Below are 21063 nucleotides of genomic sequence, written 5' to 3'. Positions count from 1 at the left end.
TAAGCGGCTGCGAGTGAGTGATAGAGAGAGTGGCACAGAAACAACGGCACCTTTCCATTTATTTTCACTTTGCTGCTGGCAGCAGCGACGCCGGCAGAGCTGCTAACCTCACTCCCTCTCTTGAAGAACATGCGCAGAAGAGAGCAAAGAGACACACACACGTATCACAATGTAAGCGGCTGTGTGTGGGTGGGTTGTAGCGGGGATTTGGTTGTGTTACCGTTAACTCGTTGGCCCAGGCAGCAAAAGTTATGCAAAAATATTAAAATTGTGGTAAATAAATAAAAAATAAATGGTGTACATAAAAAATACTTGTACATATGTATGCTTGTATGTACCTCCTATATATAATGGAGACAGACCAGACTTTAGTCTCTGAAAGCGCCGCCTCCCACCGCCTATATCTCTCTGCCGCTGCCCCTGCCCTGCCTCTGCTCTCTTTTCGCTGCTGCTGCTCCCGCTGCTGCTCTCTCTTTCTCTCTGTCGCTCTCTGCGGCCATCGTCATTGCGATGCCAAGTGGCGCCCAATTCCTGTGGGTACATTAGGACTAATGATGATTGAAACGACAAACGTGACGCCCGAAGCAGCACCCGAAAGGATCCTCCGTTTGCTGCTGGCTGCTGCTGCTGGCTGCTGGGTAGTGCCTCCCTCCTCCTACCCACACACTCTCTCCCCTCCACTCGTTCTGCCTGCAAATTCCTGACTTTGATTTTTGAATTTGTCTCTCTTTTGTAGTCTGACTGGGCGGGGGGAACGAACGGCGAACGCATGCTCTTCCTCTCCTCTCCAGTTACCCACAACGATTCATTTCATTCCCTTTTGGGGTTTCGTTTCTCTGCTGCTTACTTTCGTCTCGTCTCATCTCGTCTCGTCTCCTTTCGGTGCCGTTCCATTCTCCTGCATTGATTTACTTTGATGACCCGCTAATTGTGTGGGTAGGGTGCCTGCCGCCGCTCCCGTAATGATCGTTGGCATTCCGCGTAGTTTATCAAACGGTAAATTGAAGACGAGCAGCGGGGAATTTCCCCCATTAGCGGAGAGTGGGTGCTAATTAGGGTTTAGTTGGGGTTTTGTCTGTGGCCAGGGATAGTTTGCTCCTCTGGTTAGGATTTTAAGCAGCGCAGCTCCGTGCACATCTCAATGGGATATCAAAGTAAGCACAAGGCAGGCAAGAAACTAGTGAGTGTTTATGGATCAATGAGGGATCGCTTGTGCATAGTTCTATCTCTATTTTGTTCCTTTAAATGCACATCAGGGGAGCACCTTGGAACACACTTAATTGGGGTTAAGCGAAAATCCTTTCTAGCGAGATCTTTGGCATAATCTCGCAGCCCAATCCCCGCACTTCTTTCCCATATTATTGTACAGGAATTTAATTTGCTTATTGCTTCATTAATTATGTCTGCCTCCACACCTATCCCCCCACCCCGAACCCATGCAATAACCCAGCGCGCACTTAATCACAAATTATTATTAATCCTGAAGCGCCATATTGTTTGAGTTTTATTCTTTTATTTTTTTCATTTTGCTGAGCACGAACCGCCCCCTTTTAGAGGGAGAAAGCGAACGGAAGAGAGATAGAGAGAGAGAGAGAGAACCAGCCAATTATCCATTTATATCATAATTTCAATAACTTTTCATACACTCGCCCTCAGAGTGGCGGCACACGCGGCGTCCAGGAATGGCACTGGTGGCTCTGATAGGTGGGTGGATCGGGTGGTTCGGGTGGTTCGGGTGGGTGATTCAGTTTTTATGTAACTGCCCGCCCGCACCATGTCATGTCCTTCCTGCCCCCGGGTTGCTCCTGGCTTCTGAATGACAATGATCATAATGAGGTTTCCGCTGGAGGATGATGACGTTGCCGTTGCCGTTGCTGTTGACGATGTTGTTATGCCGGAAGGCTGTAAGGGAGGGATGGGTGGTGAAAAGAGGCAAATCCAAGGCAGGATGAGCAGAAAAATCACAGAGAGAAAGAATCAGTTGCTGCGCTGCCAGCGTCAACGTCTGCTGTTGCTGCTGCTGCTTCTGCTGCTGCTAGTTCCGACGCTGCTGCTGCTGGCTGTCTGCTGGCTGGGGATATTGTAAAAATTTACAGCCACGAACTTTTCATTCGAGTTTGCAACACGTCCGCGTTCGCATGCGTCTCCAGCGAGCGCCTCTTTCAGCCCACAAAAGCTCTGATTCGATTCGATTCGAGTCGGTTTCGATTCCGTGTTACATCCGCCCCGGAAGGCGCCGCACTGTAGGCAACACTTTGTAGTGCCGTCGGCAAAACGGAAGTAGCGCAAAATCAACTACCGGATGTGCAAAGCGGAAGTGCCAGTGCATTAAGGGCAGCAGAAGAATTGAGGATTACGCGTTGAGCAGAAAACTATTGGCAACGAATTCGATGCACTGAGCAGCTCACAGATCAAGAGGTGGGTCTCGGGGGCTTTTGTTTTTGTTATTGGAAACTATTCAAAGAACACAGCCCATAACGTTTGTCTCCATCTCTGTTACCTGTGCGGGCCACGCTTCAGTGCGGTGGTAGCCTTTGGAGAGGTTCATTTTCCCAGAGATCTGTGCATAAACTAATATTGAGCGAACATTTCTTTTATTATGTGAAAGTATAAACAATTTGGGGACTATCCAGGAAGGGGGCAACACGCTTGAAGAGCAATCTTGAGAATACTTCTTGTTAAAGATGTTGCATTGAGTTCAGAACTTTAGCACTCTTGCCAGACCATTCATAAACGAGTAAAATGCACATGGAGCGAATAACCTCATTTAAAGTCATTGCTACAAGTTGTTTAACAAGGGGATTCAGTGATAAAAATAGACTATACATAGAAGGGAGACTCTCTTTAATGGTTAATCATAATGATAGGTATAAAATTTGGGCATTGAAAGTAACTTCCATTGAGTGAAAGTGCGAGATTCGTTTCTTAAAACAAAACCATCGCTTCAAATAATTTTACCTTAAAAAAACACAAGCTTCGAGCTTCCTACTATGATAAATACTTAGTCTTTAATTTGAATTTAGTCACTCCAAAGGTTTAGGGGAGTATAAGCCTGGCCCGTATGAGGAACACTTTGTACAAACAACTGGCTTAAAGGAGCCACAGCTGAAATCAGGCCAGCCAGATATATTTTCTATATTTGACAAATTAACAAAAATTCCTCTGATGGTGGGTACTTTATGGGCTGATTAGGCTGGGCTGGCAGAAGGTGTCACCAGAGAGATGGCGTCCAGGAATCCACTTGTTACACCAAAATTTGCATATTTCGAATGCTTCATTAGGGCAAGGGGGAATGAAAATGAAGCTCATTGGTGAGCTACGACAAAATGTCAGCAATTTAGTTAAATGTGTTTATAAGCAGCTAAAGATACTCGGACACTTGGACACTCGGATGCAAATTTAGCCAACAAGAGACGACCACAGAGAGAGTTGATTGTGTGTGTGTGTGTGTGTGCTGCCACACATGGGGGCAGCTGATAGTTCACGCACCTGGGACTGGGAGGGCAGCAGAGTGAGAGCTGCCACAATGAGGCAGGCAGGCTGGCAGGCAGGCAGGCAGCAGCTAACTGTGACAAAGTCTCAATTAGGCTATCACATTGCCTGCCACTGAGCGACAGAGATAGACAGAGAGATAGATGGCCCGGAGTGCATTGCGTTGCGTGTGAAAGAGAGGGAGTGCAATTAGCCGAGGAATGGCAGGAGAGTGCAGAGGGGCACGGGGCAGCAGCCTTAACCTGTTGTCGTCCCATGGTCCACTCAATTGCCTGCTCTGTCGAGCGCGTCACGGTAGAGCAACTGCACAGCTCGCAGGGATCGCATTTCACTTAATTGTGGGTATAATCAGGGAGTCGGGAGTCGTTGACACTTGGATTGTGGGGAGGAGCAGTGGCAGTAGCAGTAGCAGGAGCAGGAGGAGAGGCATGCGACAGACACAACAATTAAGCTCAAGCATTTCTCTCCTTTGCAGCAGCAGCAGCAGCAGCAACGACAACTCGGAGACAGCACAGCGTTGGCACAAATATCTCTAAGCATGTTGCAGAATCCTTCCAAATATCACGCAAATCCCTTGTCACACTTCCTGGCATTGCATAACACACAGGCAGGAGGTGCCGCTGCAGCAGCAGCAGCAGCCACTGCCGGTGCAGGAGTGGGCTTGGGTGTGGGTGTGGGAGGTGGCATCCCTGCACATGGTCAACCGCATCATGCATTGCCCACAGCAGCTTTGGCGGCGGCTGCTGCTGCGGCGGCCGCCGTCTCGGCAGGTCAGAGTTCGTACCAAATGGAGCAACAGCAACAGCAGCAGCAACACCATCATCAACATCATCAGCATCATCATCAGCAGCACCAGCAGCACCAGCAGCACCAGCAGCAAGTGCAACAGCAACACCAACTACCCCACCCAGACAGCCACCACCCACCGACAACAGGCAACAACAGCAGCAACAGCAACAGCAACAACCACCGGGAACAGTTGGCGGCAGCCACTGCGACGTCGCACGCGCAGCTCTTCGAGGCGGCAGCGGCGCATTCCTCCCTCGACGTGGGCAAGTCCTTTACAATAGCCGCCATTTTGGGGCTGCAGAGCCAGGGTCGCAAGGACTACAACAATGCCATCAATCTGTCTCTCAATGGCGCCGCACGCGATGCCATTGACCAGGACAACAGCCACAACCACAACAGCAACAACAGCAACAACAACAACAACAACAACAACAACAACAGCCAGAGTGTAAAGAACTTCAATTGTGATAGCAGCAGCGGCGGCAGCAGCATGGCAGTGGGTCGCTACCAGCCCCCCGCACCATCATCCACCTGGATTTGCGGCCGCTGCCGCCGTGGCAGCTGCCGTTGGGGCAGCAGCGCCCTCGGCCCTGCAGAGCCTGCAGCAGCTCCACCAGCAGCATCACGCCCAGCAGCAGGCCACGCTCAGCTTCCAGCGGGAGAAGCTCAAGTCGGGTAAGATCCCCAGATCCTGCTGCACTTCCTCCATTACAGCTAAGACAATCGAACCGAACCGAATCCCCTTTTCTCCGCCACACAGACTCCCACAAGAAGAGCTCGCTGAAGAACAAGCGCGTGCGAACGATTTTCACGCCGGAGCAGCTGGAGTGCCTGGAGGCGGAGTTCGAGCGGCAGCAGTACATGGTGGGACCGGAGCGGCTGTATCTCGCCCACACGCTCAAGCTGACGGAGGCGCAGGTGAAGGTGTGGTTCCAGAATCGTCGCATCAAGTGGCGCAAACACCACCTGGAGCTCACCCAGCAGCGACTGGCACTGATCCGGCAGACCCAGCTGCCGGGCACGGTAATGGGCCCCGGCTCCGTGTCAGTCGGCGGCAATGCCGGAAACTCTGGGTCCACGGATCTCACTGCCGGATGCAGTGCAACCTCGCCCAGTCTGCAGGAGGATGACAACGAGGACAGCAAGCAGTCGTTGTCGCTGACCATACCGCCGCTGAGTCGAGCCCAGTCCGAGTCCGATCTGTCCATTTGCAACGACTCTCTGGACGGCGACAGCCTCATGGATGGCAGCGAGGAGGCCTAAAGTATGCCTGTGCGCAGCAATTTTCTGTAAATATAGCCAAATAAATATGTACAATATGGGTTTTCTTTAGTTCTCTGCGTCTGTGTGTCCTGCGGATCGGCAATATATAGCATTTGAGAATTTTAAATGGCAGCGGTGTATAATAATATCTACATGATACATGCAGTGGCGTCATCTTTAAGAGTTTAACAACACTGCCAGCGGCTGCAAATGGTTGCCAGACCACATAAAAATCTGTTGCATTTAAAAATCAAATCAACAAACAAAATAATTAAAATCATATTTATTAAACTTTTGATTAGGTATATCACAAAATAGTACATATATATATATTATTGCTGGGCGGCTGCCCGCGCAATGCGATCGTGGCAGGAGAGATGCACAATCTGGCCGTTGGGATAGCGCACAAAGGCGGATTGGCTGGGAAATCGCTTCTTGCACTCGGGACACACGCTATTCTCGTTCAGCTCGAAGCTGATGGCTCGCTGCGCCTGCAGCGCGGCCTCCAGCCGATTGGACTCTGCCTCCAGCAGGCCGCACATTATTTGCATATGGTGTTTATCCGACAGCTTTTGGCGCACGGCCTTCTCCATGTACTTTTCCAGCTGGGACATGGGCATGTCATCGGGAAGGAACTGGAAGTAGACGAAAGATACTTAGCTTAAGGGGGTGCATGGAAAAAGGACTTCCGGCTCACCTCAAAGATTTCAATGGGATCGATTTTGACGGCGTAGGTGTTGAGCAGCTCCAGAAGCACCTCCCGATTGACTTCGGGACTGAAATCCGGATGCAGGGCCACACCCTCATAGATCGGCTCTGTGGGAGGCACCATTATGGTCTTGACCAGTGTTTGGAATATGGTTGTGTCGGTCTCGTAGTTGGCCTCTGCATAGGCCCTGGCCTTGGCCACATCCCCCAGCACTTGGATGTAGATGGCGAGGACCTTTTCGTGCTTCTTGAGACGGCCCAGGATGAGGGCACGCTCCTCCAGCAGCATATTGGTGGGAAACTCTTCCAGCACACGATCCGGCGAATAGACATTGGACTCCTCCAGCATCTTGTAGAGCTTGGCCCGCAGCGGCTTGAGTTCAGGCACTTCCTCGCTGCAAAGGGCAAGGCAAGGATTGTTTTTAAAGCCAAAGGAAAGACTTTGCTCACTCACCCCTTTTGTTGCTGGAGCAGGAGACGCTGCACCTGTTCGCGGTACTGCTTGATGAGGACATTGTGGCGCAGGGTGTTCGTATCTGACCACTCGGAGATCACGTGCTCCAGATACGGAATGATCAAGGACTTGTGCTTGGTTATGAGAAAGTCCAGGACCTTGGCGCGCGGCAAGGACTCCACCTCGATAAGTTCATCGGTGAAGATGGACAGGCCCTCCTCAGGGTGTTCCATGATCACCCAGTCGGCAAACTCAAAGATCAGCGGCAGATGATCCGTTCCCAGCTCTTGCAGATAGCGGATGGTTCGCTTGCGGCCCTGCAGCACGGATCCCTCGATGCCCGCCTGCTCCTGGAGCAGCTTCAGAGCCTCCTTGTGCTTACCCTTCATCTGGTACAGTATGATGAGCTCTGAGATCTTGTTGTGCTTCTTCAGAGTCTTCTCCGACTCCTCCAAGTGGCACTGGTTGAGACGCAGCAGCGGGGCCACCAGGGAATCATTCGTCTGCAGGTAGCACTTGAGCAGCGTGGTGTCTATGATCTCGAGCAGCGACTTGGAGCTGCTCTTGGTGTCGCGCAGCTTGACCACCTCCCGCTGCCGGGCCAGCGCCAGGAACTCAATCAGCGCCAGGTAGGCGTTTTCCAGGTCGTCATCGTCCAGCTGGGGGGCAGTGGACACAGGCACAGTGGTGTCCTCGGTGCCCGGCTTGGGCTCTGGCACCAGATTCGGAAACAGTCGGATCACATCGTATGGATCGATGGCCGCTCTCTCGAACTCTTTCATGGCCGCTGAGTACTCCTTGTTGGTGAAGAGCTCCTTGGCGTAGAGCATGTGTATTTGGCGTATGGTCTGGGCCTTGTCCTCTGCAGGTTCGTCGGAGATTTGCTGCCGGATAAGCACAGGTAAGAGAGTAGCAGGAGAGGAGGGGGAAGAGACTCTGCGAGACTCACCGTCACCTCGATGGCCAGTTGAAATTTCTTCAGTTGCAGCAGCTGCTGCCGCTGGATCGGGATCTCCACCTGCCGGATGCACCACAGCTCCGAGGTGGCGGCCGCAAAGATGGTTCCCTTGTCGGCGTGCACCAAGAACCTGGTCTTCTCCAGCTCTGGAATGCTCTGGACCAGCGTATCCTTGCCCACCAAGCTCCTCACTTCGATGGCATTGTTTACACGTCCCACGACAAAGGGATCGTCCCAGACTGCAATCAGAATGGCGATTAGCTGGGCAAAAGACTCGGAAGAGCTAACAAATTACCCAAATTCAGCAGGGGACTTGACCAGAGCAGCGGTGGCAGGGAGTTCTGGCTCTCCATGCCCCCAGGATGCACCTCGTCCACGGAGGTGGCGCCGCCATCATTGTCCTTCGACTTGTACTGGCCGGGATCCACAATCACCAAATACTTGTCCTTGGATATTCCCAGCATGTTATTGCGTATGAGACAGATGCAGGGATCCCTGCTGACGGAGGAGGAGGTGAGGAAAAGGTTGTGTTTCTTGGGCGTATTGCAGGATATCTAAAAGAATCCATGATCAGTAGAGCTAATGATACGCTACGCATATTCCAGTGTAGATCTCACATCGTAGACAACATATTCATCCTTGTAGCCCACACAGACGGCATGGCCCACCCAGCAGAGGGTCTTGGGCACGTCACTCAGCTCGATGCTCAGCTGGAGCGAGTCCAGCTTGTCTTTCTTCCAGAAGAAGAACACCAAACGACGCTTGATGGCGCAGCAAACTCGTATGAAGGTAGCCACCTCGCCCGTGGTAGACTTTTGCGAGTCCACGTCCATGGTGAACAAGGTGCAGCCCTTGGTGTCCGCCGAGCTGTGCAGAAATGCAAAGTTGCTCTCCAGCCGCCCGATGTCGCACACCTGTACCAAGTTGTCGGTGAGGACAAAGAGTAGGTTCTCCGCGGCAATCACCTCCATCTGCGTGATGGGCTTGCGGCTGAAGTTCTTGTTGAACATGCGCATGTCCACGCCGCGCTCGTCCACGGAGTACATGATGAGCTGTCCGCTCCGCGTGCCCAAGATGACATGGTTGCCTGGAACACATAGAACCTGCTTAGGACGGGACACAATGGAGGATCTATAGCCTTACCATATGCGGCTATCGACTCTATTTGCACGCCCTGCTTCAATATGGAGTGCACATTGTACGCCTGGTGCATCTTGGATGCTTAATTAGGACACAAATTGCGCTTTATGTTTGGATTGGCTGCTATAAAATACGAAGACACATCTTTTTTTAATAATTATTTCAGCCCGATACTATCATGATAGTATCGATTGTTTTTTTCAAAACATTCAAGGCTATCGATGGATCAACTAGGCTAGCAGCAAAGTATCGATACTATCGATAGTGCCCTCTTTGGTTTGACACCTCTATTAGCGAGGCAGAATTGTCACATTTTTTGACAAAATTGTAAGTTTTTGCTTAAATTGTTCCCTTGAAATGATTGCTGTTACTCTTAACGTTTAGTGCAGTTTGTGATTCACGCTAGAACATTTGAATTCGTGTGGCCCAGGCAGCGCCATAAGCAACAACACCCCAGACAGCAGCAGAGACTCGGCAAAGCAGCAGCAAAATGCCCAAGAATAAAGGTAAAGGTGGCAAAAATCGTCGTCGTGGAAAGAACGAGAATGAATTCGAGAAGCGCGAGCTGATCTTCAAGGAGGATCAACAGGAGTACGCACAGGTGACCAAAATGCTGGGCAATGGTCGGTTGGAGGCAATGTGCTTTGATGGCGTCAAACGCCTGTGTCACATTCGGGGGAAACTTCGCAAGAAGGTAAGTACAACGTTGAAAGTGCCTCTCTTTGTCTGGTTCTCTTAATCTCTTTTTTTTTTGGCATGTGTCATGTGTGTGTGCGCGCTCTCTTAAAAGTGCACGCTATTTAGCATTTGGCATTGATTGCCAACAAATGCGCTATATATGCTATTTAATTATTGTTGCTGTGCATCGTATTCGCAATATATATGTGACTTTAGGTGGCAAAAATGTGTTTATTATAAACATTTAAAGCCCATTTTGGTGGCGACCAAGTACAATGTGCCGTTATGATGGTCTTCTCTTTTGCCAGCTCGCAAGCAGTTCCATTGTGTGGGAGGGAGGTGGAATGCAGTGCATTCGTTGTCCTTGTCTAAGATAACAAAGGAAACGCGTGGGTCGGGGGCAGCCATTGATTAACTATGTATGTGCATGTACCAAGAGGTGTGTGCGCCCCTCAGCAGTTTACTCTTTCCTGATGCCAGCCATGCCTGTATTTCTTAATCATCCCGCGAGTATTCCGTCTTTAATCACAGCGGACCACTATCATATGATAGCCATAGACCATCAGATTTTAGTTCACATCTACATATATTCCAGGGTATTTTCCGTCTGCACCCCTGTGGATAGTCCTATTTTGCTTCCATCTTCCTGGAATTCAATGAAGTTTCTTGTACAGTCTTCTCAAAGCAGAATGTTAACGGGAATTGCCAGGATTTGCATTGCAGCTGCAGTACCGCAGTTCATAGCCACGATACTACCTGCCTTGGTTTGGCCTTTCCATGGCCTTGCGAATGGGATTGTCCATAAACCGATTAGATCTACCTATTCCTACTATACCTAGTCGTAGTATGAGCGGCAGGTTGTCTTGAATTGTGCTTCACACGGACAGCGAGAGGTCGTCATAAATAAGATTTCGAATCAGTAGCTACGTCAAGATTTCTGGAGTTAGTACGTCAGCACCAGTTCCGTCGTAGATGTCAGGGCAAAATACCCACAAGCACCCGAACAAGTATCCAATCAATGGGGACAAATCAGACAAGGTGCCATTTGCCATATAAATAGAGAGAGAGACAGCAACCTAACCGAAAAATAAACAGTCTAAAAAGTGGGGGGACGAAAGGGCGGGACTTGTCCACGTCTAATTGATTGATATGGAAAGTAAACCAAAAATGCAAATGTAAATCAAAAACAGAATCTGCCATTTCAATTCACATGAAATTCAAAGACATTCAAAGCACGTGCTCTGGTGCCCATAAATGGGCCAAATACTCCAGCAACATCCTGACTTGGCACTAATTTGCTTGTCCTCAATGCTCAGAGTGGGGGCGCCTATGGCATCCACATTTATCTAATCTACAATGGAAAATTGAAAGAAAGCGTTGCGTATATTTTGCAGGCTGGCTACGACGCAGTTTTCCTCATACCGAAATGCGTTTTAATCCCTGTAAATGGATTTGTAATACCACCCACCGCCCACTCCACACACGCGGCATGAACACAAGTTACACAAGGCCGTCTGGGGGATGCACTGCTTGAATGCGGAACCCTTTATCATTTACTTGAACTCTAATCTCTCAAGTAGTTTCCCTAAGGAATTTATATTCGATTGCACAGGTGGATCTATGGCGGGAGCGGAGAGTCTTGGAGTGCCTCCGTGTGGCCTAGACAATTGAGCATTTTTCACGGGACATTGCACGGGACCACAAATGCTTCAGTAGCGTACTAATAGCTCTTGGCACATCTTCATTTTACCATATAAAAAACCCCAAAAGTCCTTATCATATAATGGGCAACCCTCTGCCCAAATTTGAATGCCATCAGTGTTGGGGTTTCACCCTTCCTTCCTATCTGGGTCATCTGTTGTCACATGTTAGCGCAGTTCCTGGAAATTAGGAATTACATGCGAATTAGCTCCAGAGTTTGTTTTTGGAGGCAGCTCAAGGTGCAGACAATCGAGACTCAAAGTTCAACGAGTTCTGTTCTCTGATGTCTAGACCTAAATTCGCGAGGGCCGTAAAACACAGAGCTACAAATATTCTGCACAGACGACAGAGTCTGTCAGTCAGTTAACAAAAAAAAACTCTCTTGTCAATCATACGGCAGTCAGCTGATCCACGTAATCTGCGGCTCCTAATCGGCACGACGTGGACACGCCTCCCATGCTCCATCCGTGCTCCAGGCATACTTTCTATGCCCTTTGCTTTTGGCCAGACGTTGACTTTCTGGGCATGACTAATGCGTGTGGTTGGGCGCCAGCCCCAGGCCAAGGTGTGTGCCCGCCCGTTCGTTCCCCCCTTTCAGCCCGGCAACAGGCGCGCCGGAATATGGAGCGAATCTTATCTCCAGCTCAGCAGCTTATTTCACAATTAAAGACGGTAGTTGTTGGTTCTTTCTAATCACATTCGAATATTTTATTCATGTTCTCTCTTTTGTACTTAAAACTATAGCCTATATTGGAATGATCTGGGCAGTAGTATATTCTTTTTCTTATGCTTAATCCTAGTGAGATTTTATAGAGAATTTTTGATATATTTTTTCTTTGGAAATTGATGATTTTTTTTGGTCTGATTTTTGGGTATATTTGATTTTCGTTTTTCTTTCGATTTTTTCACATTCGAGCTCTTTGGTGGGGTAGTCCTCTCTCTCTCTGCGTGGCTGTGGCGTGGCCGGCCTCAGCTTACATGATGTGTGTGGCCGAACTGATGACCTGATGGATCCAGTCGGTGAAGGCCGAAACCCGCACAAAGACGGAGGGCGCGTTCTTCTGGCCGCAGGGCATCTTGCCCCAGGAGACGATGCCGATGACGATGTTGCCCTGCTCGAAGGACTCCTCGCAGCACTGCTGGATGAGCGGACCGCCAGAGTCGGCGGTGCAGATGCTGACGCCGCCGGTGAGCGGGCCCGTGCAGAGGTTCGTCTCGTGCAGCTGGAGGCCGGAGAGGGCGAGAATCTGTTCGCACAGTTCCATGTCCAGGATGGGCATGTTGGCCTCCTGCAGCTTGTGCGGATAGTTGGGCACGGCGGTCATCGAGACGTTGCCCCAGCCGTACAGAGTGCCGTAGCCCTCGGGCAGGGCATCCTGCTCGGGCAGCACGGCTGGCTGGACGTACTCGTCGAAGACCAGGGGCCTCTTCATGTAGATGAGCGCGATGTCGTAGGGATTGACGCCTCCGAGGTAGAGCTCGTGACGGACGTAGTGGTCGATGTGTCGCATCTGGATGTTGGCTGCCTCGCCGCGATGGTCGTGGATGTCGTGGCTGCCGGCAACAATCACCGAGCTCTCGACGGTCTGCGGCGAGTTGAGGCAGTGGGCGGCTGTGAGGATCCAGTGCTCGTTGATCACAGTGCCGGCACAGTAGTGGACCAGGCCCTGGTCGGGGGTCATCATCTGAATGCTGACCACGTAGGGCGCCGTGTGGGGCGTTGCCTCGCGCTTGGCCAGAAACTTCTTGCTCCAGTGCGTCTGTCGCGGTGCTTCCAGTGTGCTAATCCGATTCTCCAGCAGCCCGTAGGCCGCCAGATTCATGGCCATTGTGTGGGCCGATGATCCCATCACGCTGGTGGCACCTCCGCACTTGCGGACGGTGGGCAGCAGGGAACTCGGGGAGGCACTGCTGCTGAGCACGACCATAATGCTGGCTATGGTCGTCAGCAGCATCGAGTATATGCATCGGTAGGATAACAGCATAATGTCCTCGTTCTGGTAGCACGCGCCGCACGTATTCGTCGAGTAGTAGGTAGGAATTTTGACACTTGATGGGTCTGTGGACGGGACACGCGAATCGCGGCGTCTCGATTTGATTTTGATTTTGCTTTTGCTTTCGCCTTGGCTCTGGCTCTGCCTCTGGCGTATCTGTGGTAACACTTCACTTGTATTCCGTTTGGATCGTTCATGGAACACACGTTTATTTCTCAGCGGTTTCTCCGGGCTGGCTGTTGCTTGCTTGATTGCGATTTTAAATTTGCAGAATACGCCGGAATGTTGGCTGTATTTATAGGGAGAGAGAGAGAGAGGGAGAGTCGGTGCCAGTGCCTACCTTATCACAGACACAGAGAGAGAGAGAGAGCCCAATCTAATCAGTGACGAGTAACGAGATAAGGCCCGAATTTGGCGAGTGCCATTCCGATTGCCAAGGTTCTGGGCCCCACAGGGAATGCCCTTACTCTGTTGCTCCTATCCCTGTCACAGGAGGGGTAGGGTGGAGGAAGTTGTCCCTCTTTGCTGAAACATAATACCTGCCTACACCCGCCTGCCGTGTGTGATGTAATGTGCCCGATGATAACAGCTAACTGTCGTGGGAAGAAAGTTCTCCAGTACTCCGTCTCGCCTTTCATGGGACATATCTGGGGTGTCACGAACTGCCTGCAGCCTGAGGAATTTTTTGTGACGCATTGGCATTGGATTTATATTACAGCGAAATAAGTCAATCAGAAGCACTTTCTGTGATTCAGTTTATAAAAATGCAATGAATCAAACGCCTCAGAGAACCCCCAGGGAATTTCTGTATGCAGAAACTTCTCCTTTTTGGGCCACAACCAGAGCAAACCAGCGCCAACTGCTGTGCCATTAATGATGATGATATTGCGATAAGAATATCTGTTTTAGTTCGGTTCGGTTCAGTGATGCCTGTGGCTATATATAGTATTCCAAGAGACCTGCTGCCTCAAATACCAAACCTCTGACGGAGCGTACCAACTTACTCACCCGCACTCCTGGGGAGGAGCACCTCCCGCCTGCCCACGTACAGGTGCTCGCAATCAGTGGGTTGTGCGATCGATCGGGGGCTTCCCACTGGCCTCCAAGTAAAGGTGGCGGTGGCGTTGGAGTGTGCCGCCTGCCTGCCCCAGGGGTTCGTTCGCTCGCTTATCTCTCGTCTGCCTTGGGGTAATGGTAATAGCCAATTTCGATTCGATTTAGTCACAACTTTTGTGTATCTCTGCCTTCACGGTGTTTGCCTGCATGATCTATCGTGTTCGTTCGCGTTCCCTCAGGCAGGGAATCCAAGTGTGCGGCACCACGCCATCGCCATATTTGGGCCGTATGATAAATGCTCCAAAGTTCAGGGGAAGAGGGTTTATTTAAAGCGAAAGACGTAATGTGGCGCGTCTCTGATTTTTGTTTAATGCATTTTTAAGCCGAACCCCTGCTATCGGGTCTTATCGACGTGGCGACGTGGCTGGTCAAGCACTAAGCATACGTACATACGTATACGTATGTATGATATATGTACATATGTGTCATCTGAAATCGGAAGGGGAATGGAATTTATATTGCAGCTAGTACAACCGACAGGAAATAGAGTTCTGCTGCTGCTGCTGCCATCGAGGGAAATAAATTTATGAATGGGCTTTGAATCATTCATCGAATTGGAATCAAGTGCAGCTTGTCCTAGGTCGTTGACTCTCTCCCTCTCTCTCGGTTGAGTAATAAAACAAACACCTATGGGGGCCTATGGGGGGTTTCTCTCTCTCTGTAGTTTTACTGCATTCATATCGTTTCGTATCGTATCGTAGCGTATAGTACATAATACATTCCACATAATCTTCCTATGTTTCCGTTGACGTCATGGGGGGTGTGTAGAAATCTCTCAATCTGTAGTCAGGCATTCGCTGCTGCTGCTCCTCCTGGAATCTGAAATCTGGCATCTGATTAGGCAAATATTTGCTCAAGAGCATTGTTATTGCTCGTTTGCGGTTGTGAGATATCTCGATATAGCAGCCTTGCCTTATCGCAGCCTAAACGCGCATTATTTCCTGGAACTAAGAGCTCAGGTTTACCCAATTTTTGGCTTGCACATTATCACTGATACGAGTATGTGACTCGCGACAAGTTTGTGCCTGTTCTCCTCTGCTGCTGCTGCTGCTTCTGCTGCTGCTGCCCAGCTCTAATCTACATTCCTTTGGCTGCTCTACGCGCTGGCTATCAATGTTTTGTGATGACAGTTCAAGTGCTTTCGAACTGATTGCGATCCATGAGAAGTTAATTACGATAAAGCCCTCACGTGAGTAAGTTTGAGGAGCTGCTGGCTTGCTGGCTGCTCCTCCTACTCCACAGATAGGCAATTCCTATGGGCTCCTTGTGAAATGGTGTGCCCAAAAGTTAGCCAAGAATGGAACCTTCTTGTTGTAGGCAATCCCTGCCTTCTGTTGCGCGTGTTTGTGAAATACCCAAGAAATTTTAGAGAGGCACGGGGCCTGCCCCAAAAGATCAGTTATCTTTTATCTCTTACACGGAATACAAGACTGCAAATTGTGTTTGCTGTTTGCTATTTCTGCCGCAAGAATTACTCATAGCACAAAGAGAGAGAGTAGACAGACAAGGAGAAGGAGAAGGAGATTGTGTTTTGGGCTTTTCCCAATTGAATGATGAGATAAATGATTAAATGTGTTGCTTTCTTTTACAGGTCTGGATCAATCAGGGCGATATTATATTGGTCGGCTTGCGCGACTATCAGGACTCGAAGGCCGATGTCATTCTGAAGTACACGCCCGATGAGGCCAGGAATCTGAAGACATACGGCGAGTTCCCCGAGTCGGTGCGCATCAACGAGACAGTCACATTCGTGGAGGATGGCTTCGACGAGGACATTGAGTTCGGCGATGAGATCAGCTCAGAGGACGATGCTGATTCCGTGGACAACATCTGATTGACAAGAAAACAAAGGAAGATGTTATCTGGAGCAGCAGCAGCAGCTGCAGCATCAGGAGGGGGAGGGACGGCGGGTGCGGCAGGAACGTCCGGCGGAGCAAAGTCAGTTAAAAAGTTAGGGAATTAAACAAATTGTAAAAAGCAAAGCAAACCCCGCCCACAGATACACAGATCCACATTCAGCAATCAGCAATCAGCAACCAATCCAGCATGCTCCCCCAACCATTCACAGAGCGCGCGACGGGCCAACACTAGCAACAACAACAACAAACAACCGACAGACAGCCAACAAAAACAACAATTACAGAAATAGCCCACAGTTTATCAACAACTTCCAATGTTCAACAATATTCTTCGCTGTAACCTTTTCTATCTAACCTTTTGGTAATTTTCTTCGACTAGGTTCCAAATTCAAATTGTCTAATTTAATGCTCGCGTCTCAAGCGGCACAACAAAACTAAATATGATCTATGTATGTAATAGCTACAGTTAGTAGAAACTATTGCGCTGAGCAGCAAGTAACATGCCACACAGTGAAGCAAAGTGAACACTAAACACTCTTTATGCAATTAAACGAAACAACAGAAAACAACAACAAAAGAAATCCCACAACCAATGGATACTAGTTATTATTCCAACCCAACAAATTCACCCCAAAAACTAAATGAGAAAATCGCAAAAAAAAAAAAGAAAAAAAAAGCAAAGAGAATAATAAAGTAAATTCATAAATCATAAATAATAGAATAGGAGTTTAGCAAAACATTTATGTGTAAATGAGAAAGCGGACCGTAGACGGACGGTATAGCAGAGGAGTTTCCATTGTAGCTAGCGAGTAAGCCAAAAATCCAAAACAAATTCTACAGTTTTTGCCCATCCCCATCCCCCCCAAATGTGTTCCTTTCCCGTCTCTATCTCTATCTATATACTTGATACTTGTGTGTTATTTTTGATGGTCTTCATAGCGATATATCATATACTCTATACCCAACGCCCCTTTTGTTTTTGCTGTCGATGCATTCAGCTCCCTTCGTTACCCATTTAGTTGTAATTTAATTCGAGCCTAACGAACGTGTAAAAACTAAAGATTGATCATTGATTCTTTGTACTGAGTTGAACTCCAATAAATGGCGTTGATTAACCCGAATGCAAAACAGCAAATCCATCCCCCCACCAAGGCGTTTCTTCTCGTCCTTTTTGCAATTCAAACTACGTATTTTTTGTATTATTAAATGCATAATTGTAATACACTGTTTAGATGGATAGAGAGCATTGCCGTGCCATGGCAGCTTACAGCTCCTCGTGCTTTGAGGGGAACTTCTTGAGTATGGCATGGTAGAGATTGTAGAAGGCGTACACCGAAACCGTGATGATCACCAGCAGGGCACCGCCAAAGGCGATGCTCAGGAAGTTGCCATCGATAATGCCCTCGGAGCGTTGTCGCTTGGTGGAGAAGATTTCCTCGGTGGATGCAGGATTATTCTGCTGCTGGGCCGTGCGCTCGGCCATCAGGCGCTTCATGGTGCTCAGCCGCTCCCGCAGTACTTCTACGGATTCTGTGTCCAAGTCCGATGCTCCTGTTCCTGTCAGGTGCAATAAATCGTTATTTTTTTCACTGAGAATTCAAATGAATTGAAAGCATCTCTTTTACCAGTGGGCTGGCTGGTGGAAGTACTTGAGTAGGCGGACATTGTTTGTTGTTTAATACACTATTAATTGAGCAGAAAATGCAGCAGGAGCTAGTTTAAGTGTATATTCTATTCCTGTGTGGGGTGGTATAATAAATACACCGAGCAGCGCCTGCGCAGAACCGCCATCAAGTAGCCCTGCCAGAGTGACCGCTTACGGTATATTTTGAAATTGTGACGGTATATTTCTGCGGGTCAGGCGGGGTATATTTTATCGACAAGTCCGCGGTCACACTGGGCTAACACGTGAAACGCGCTCTTTGATTTTGTTGATTTTTAAATGTTAGAATGGGTTTAACTAAACAATATTTAGCGTATCGGGCTATAGACAGCTTTAATATAATCACATCGGGTCGCGCCAATGTGAACTTTGCCATCGTTGACAAAACCGAGGGGCGGTACGTGGCCGCACCTGCTGCCGAGAATGTCATCATCTGGGATTTGCGGTGAGTTTTGACCGCTCTGGGCTCTGGACACCAAAACAGAGTTTAACTAATGTTTATCCTTCAGCATGGGCGATCGCAAGCTGACGCTGCGCCGGGAGAAGTTCGAGGTGACCTGCCTGCGTGTGTCGCCGGATCATCTACACATTGCCGTGGGCTACACCGATGGCATGGTCCAGATCTTTGATCTCAGCTCGGAGAGGTACTACGAGGCCATCTGCACGTTGGCCCTGCACAAGAATGCCGTGAGCATTCTGCGGTACGACCAGCAGGGCATGCGCCTGGTCAGTGGAGGCTTGGACACAGAGCTGGTGGTCGTGGATGTGGTGGAGCAGGCGGGTCGGGCGAGGCTGAGCGGACACAATGCTGCCATCACGGATGCCCACTTTCTGCAGCGTGTGGTGGACCAGAGCATTGTGGTGAGCTGCTCGAAGGACACACAGATCAAATTCTGGAACCTGGAGACGCAATTCTGCTTCAAAACCGTCGTGGACAATCGCACAGAGGTTTGGGCACTGGCCTTCATCGGCGACCTGATGGTGGCGGGAGCCAGCGAGAGTGGCATGAATGTCTATCGCTTGAAGAAACACGACGGCGCTGCCAGCGAGCCCCTGGAGTCGGCCGTTGAGGGCCTAAGCATAGATGATGAGGATACGATAAGTCCCATAAGCGTCAGCAATTGTGGGATTATCCAGCGAGCCGGCAAGGGCCGCACTGTCAACCTGGTCACGGACAGCAGCGAGCGCGTCTTGAGCTGCCACGGCACCAACGATCTGATTGAGAACTTTTACATATGCACGGCCGAGGAGGTAAAGCAGCGCCTGGCCAAGCGCCTGAAGAAGGAGAAAAAGGCGGCCGGCGAGGATGACAGCGCGGAGGCGCAACTGTCCAAGCAGCAATCGCTGAGCGATGAAATCAAGCGACTAGAGAGCATCCGAACCAAGCAGAAAATCAAGTCCATCGATGTGGTCCTGGGCCAGAGCAAGGAGATGCGTGTGCTGGTCAGTCTGGCTAACAACAGTCTTGTGCTGCACTCCCTCGAGGCCTCGCCCAAGACCCGCAAAGCAGCCGATCCTAGTGTGAAAGTTCTTCGTTCCCTTACGCGCCTGGGCCACCAGTCCGAGGTGCGTTCCGTATGCTTCAGCAATGACTCGCTGGCGGTTGGCTCCGGCGCTGGCGAATCCTTCAAGTTCTGGGACCGCGACGCCATGCAGTGCCTGCGCACAGTCCCAACGGACTACATTCTGTGCTCCAAGTTCGTGCCCGGCGATCACTATGTGCTGCTGGGCATGAAGAGCGGCAAGCTGCTCATTGTGGACGTGGGCGCAGCGGACATTGTCGAGGAGATTCCAGCCCACGAGAGCGAGCTCTGGTCCATTGCCATGCTGCCGGATCAGAAGGGATGCATCACGGGCAGCGGTGATCAGACTCTCAAGATCTGGACCTTCGAGCTGATCGATGCCGCGGAGGGAGCGGGCGAGACCAAGGTGCTGTCCCTGCTGCACAAGAACACCCTGAAGCTGGAGGAGACTGTACTCTGTGTGGGCGTCAGTCCGGACATGAAGTATCTGGCCGTGGGCCTGCTGGATGCCACCGTCAAGGTCTTCTTCCTGGACACCTTCAAGTTCTACCTGTCGCTGTACGGCCACAAGCTGCCCGTGCTCTGCCTGGACATCTCGTACGACTCGAATTTGATCGTCACTGGGTCGGCAGACCGCAACATCAAGGTCTGGGGCCTCAACTTTGGCGACTGTCATCGCTCAATCTTCGCCCACGACGACTCGGTGATGTCCGTGCAGTTCATACCCAAGACGCACATGTTCTTCAGCTGCGGCAAGGACGGCAAGGTGAAGCAGTGGGACGGCGACTCCTTCGAGAAGATCCTCACATTGCCGGGGCACATAGGCGAGGCCTATTGCCTGGCAGTGTCGCCCAATGGCCGCTTCCTGGTCACCTGCGGCTCGGATCGCACACTGCGAATGTACGAGCGCACGGACGAGACAATCGTGCTGAAGGACGTCCAGGAGGAGGAGCGCGAACAGATGGAGAATGAGCAGCTGGCCACGGGGGAAGACAACAGCGTGCCGCTGCTGCCCAGCCTGAAGATGGCCTCGCGCAAGACGGTGGGCTCGGAGAAGGCGGCCGAGTCCATTCTGGAGTGCCTGGAGATATCGAAGCAGTTCGAGCTGGAGGCCGAGGAGAAACCGGAACTCCACCCCCTTATGCACGCGCTGCAGGTGAAGAATCCCGTTGACTTTCTGGTCAACACATTCATGCGGATACGCGCATCCGATCTGGAGGAGGCGCTGCTCCTGCTGCCCTTTTCCGTTGTCTGCGAGCTGCTCGAACGCCTGCCCATCCTGCTCACCCAGCGACCCGATCAACTGGAGCTGCTCTGCCGCGTCACCATATTCCTCTTCAAGGTGCACATGAAGCCCATTTCGTCGACCAAGAGCATGAAGCCTCTGCTGCTGAAACTGCTCACAATGCTCAAGCGGGATGTCGGCCAGCTGCGGGACATTCTCGGCTGGAACCTGCACGGCCTGGCGCTGCTGCAAACCGAAGTGGAGCAACGCGAGGGCGTCCAGCTGTTCAGGGACGCGACACAGGCTCGTCGCAAACGCGACAAGAAGCGACGGGAGGCGAGCAAGCGGCGACTACAGATCCAAATGGTCTGAGACGTCGCCCCCTGCATGGAATCCTTTAGGCTTAGGTGTATGACTCCAAATAAACAATTTTAGTTATTTTATGATACTAAGTACAAGGAAGGCCGATCCTTTCTATGTATCTTGGGGGATCGGGGAGA

At 50.4% G+C, this 21063-nt stretch overlaps 6 protein-coding genes across 7 annotated transcripts; 3 read left to right on the top strand and 3 right to left on the bottom strand.

Moving 5' to 3' along the window:
• Positions 1 to 2129: 2129 nt before the first annotated feature.
• Positions 2130 to 5590, top strand: LOC111070119 (homeobox protein B-H2). Its single transcript, XM_022360442.2, is given in 4 exon segments — positions 2130 to 2418; positions 3968 to 4792; positions 4794 to 4956; positions 5042 to 5590. Coding segments are annotated over 3 exon segments (1428 nt in total). The 5' UTR covers positions 2130 to 2418; positions 3968 to 4030; the 3' UTR covers positions 5545 to 5590.
• A 255-nt stretch (positions 5591 to 5845) lies between these two features.
• LOC111070118 (vam6/Vps39-like protein) lies at positions 5846 to 8939 on the bottom strand. The gene is made up of 7 exons (XM_022360441.2): positions 8808 to 8939; positions 8282 to 8751; positions 7960 to 8218; positions 7656 to 7903; positions 6707 to 7590; positions 6242 to 6647; positions 5846 to 6179 (listed from the first exon to the last, which is right to left on the bottom strand). The coding sequence occupies exons 1-7, from the start codon at positions 8875 to 8877 to the stop codon at positions 5877 to 5879; spliced, it is 2640 nt and encodes an 879-aa protein (XP_022216133.2). The 5' UTR covers positions 8878 to 8939; the 3' UTR covers positions 5846 to 5876.
• Positions 8940 to 9024: 85 nt separating this feature from the next.
• Positions 9025 to 16864, top strand: LOC111069956 (eukaryotic translation initiation factor 1A, X-chromosomal). Of its 2 annotated transcripts, none has more exons than XM_022360224.2 (3): positions 9025 to 9131; positions 9189 to 9498; positions 15885 to 16864. In XM_022360224.2, the coding sequence occupies exons 2-3, from the start codon at positions 9295 to 9297 to the stop codon at positions 16125 to 16127; spliced, it is 447 nt and encodes a 148-aa protein (XP_022215916.1). In that variant the 5' UTR covers positions 9025 to 9131; positions 9189 to 9294; the 3' UTR covers positions 16128 to 16864. The 2 variants fall into 2 exon arrangements, with proteins under 2 accessions (XP_022215916.1, XP_022215917.1); XM_022360225.2 differs by having other exon boundaries at positions 9042 to 9131; positions 9194 to 9498.
• LOC111069955 (transmembrane protease serine 9) lies at positions 11867 to 13432 on the bottom strand. Its single transcript, XM_022360223.2, has one exon. The coding sequence runs from the start codon at positions 13166 to 13168 to the stop codon at positions 12158 to 12160; it is 1011 nt and encodes a 336-aa protein (XP_022215915.1). The 5' UTR covers positions 13169 to 13432; the 3' UTR covers positions 11867 to 12157.
• Positions 16865 to 17330: 466 nt separating the features above from the next.
• Positions 17331 to 17926, bottom strand: LOC111069957. Its single transcript, XM_022360227.2, has 2 exons — positions 17778 to 17926; positions 17331 to 17709 (listed from the first exon to the last, which is right to left on the bottom strand). Exons 1-2 carry the CDS (start codon positions 17815 to 17817, stop codon positions 17417 to 17419), a joined length of 333 nt encoding a protein of 110 aa, XP_022215919.1. The 5' UTR covers positions 17818 to 17926; the 3' UTR covers positions 17331 to 17416.
• Positions 17927 to 18033: 107 nt separating this feature from the next.
• LOC111069953 (WD repeat-containing protein 3) lies at positions 18034 to 21018 on the top strand. The gene is made up of 2 exons (XM_022360222.2): positions 18034 to 18260; positions 18325 to 21018. Exons 1-2 carry the CDS (start codon positions 18103 to 18105, stop codon positions 20933 to 20935), a joined length of 2769 nt encoding a protein of 922 aa, XP_022215914.1. The 5' UTR covers positions 18034 to 18102; the 3' UTR covers positions 20936 to 21018.
• The last annotated feature ends 45 nt before the right edge of the window (positions 21019 to 21063 follow it).

The sequence above is a fragment of the Drosophila obscura genome, unplaced genomic scaffold, assembly GCF_018151105.1.
Source record: "Drosophila obscura isolate BZ-5 IFL unplaced genomic scaffold, ASM1815110v1 contig_4, whole genome shotgun sequence".
Classification (NCBI taxonomy): Eukaryota; Metazoa; Arthropoda; class Insecta; order Diptera; family Drosophilidae; genus Drosophila; species Drosophila obscura.
This window is presented reverse-complemented; position numbering and strand designations above follow the sequence as displayed.

What these genes read in the sequence shown, in the direction of transcription:
- LOC111070118 (XM_022360441.2), bottom strand. Translation starts at nt 8,877, where the DNA reads ATGCACCAGGCGTACAATGTGCACTCCATATTGAAGCAGGGCGTGCAA. An exon ending in AAGTCCCCTGCTGAATTTGG is followed by an intron (nt 7,904 to 7,959) that starts GTAATTTGTTAG and finishes TTCTGATTGCAG; the next exon opens with TCTGGGACGATCCCTTTGTC. An exon ending in CTGCTCCAGCAACAAAAGGG is followed by an intron (nt 6,648 to 6,706) that starts GTGAGTGAGCAA and finishes TGCCCTTTGCAG; the next exon opens with CGAGGAAGTGCCTGAACTCA.
- LOC111069956 (XM_022360224.2), top strand. Translation starts at nt 9,295, where the DNA reads ATGCCCAAGAATAAAGGTAAAGGTGGCAAAAATCGTCGTCGTGGAAAG. An exon ending in GGGGGAAACTTCGCAAGAAG is followed by an intron (nt 9,499 to 15,884) that starts GTAAGTACAACG and finishes TTTCTTTTACAG; the next exon opens with GTCTGGATCAATCAGGGCGA.
- LOC111069955 (XM_022360223.2), bottom strand. Translation starts at nt 13,168, where the DNA reads ATGCTGTTATCCTACCGATGCATATACTCGATGCTGCTGACGACCATA.
- LOC111069957 (XM_022360227.2), bottom strand. Translation starts at nt 17,817, where the DNA reads ATGTCCGCCTACTCAAGTACTTCCACCAGCCAGCCCACTG. An exon ending in TTCCACCAGCCAGCCCACTG is followed by an intron (nt 17,710 to 17,777) that starts GTAAAAGAGATG and finishes TGCACCTGACAG; the next exon opens with GAACAGGAGCATCGGACTTG.
- LOC111069953 (XM_022360222.2), top strand. Translation starts at nt 18,103, where the DNA reads ATGGGTTTAACTAAACAATATTTAGCGTATCGGGCTATAGACAGCTTT. An exon ending in GTCATCATCTGGGATTTGCG is followed by an intron (nt 18,261 to 18,324) that starts GTGAGTTTTGAC and finishes TTTATCCTTCAG; the next exon opens with CATGGGCGATCGCAAGCTGA.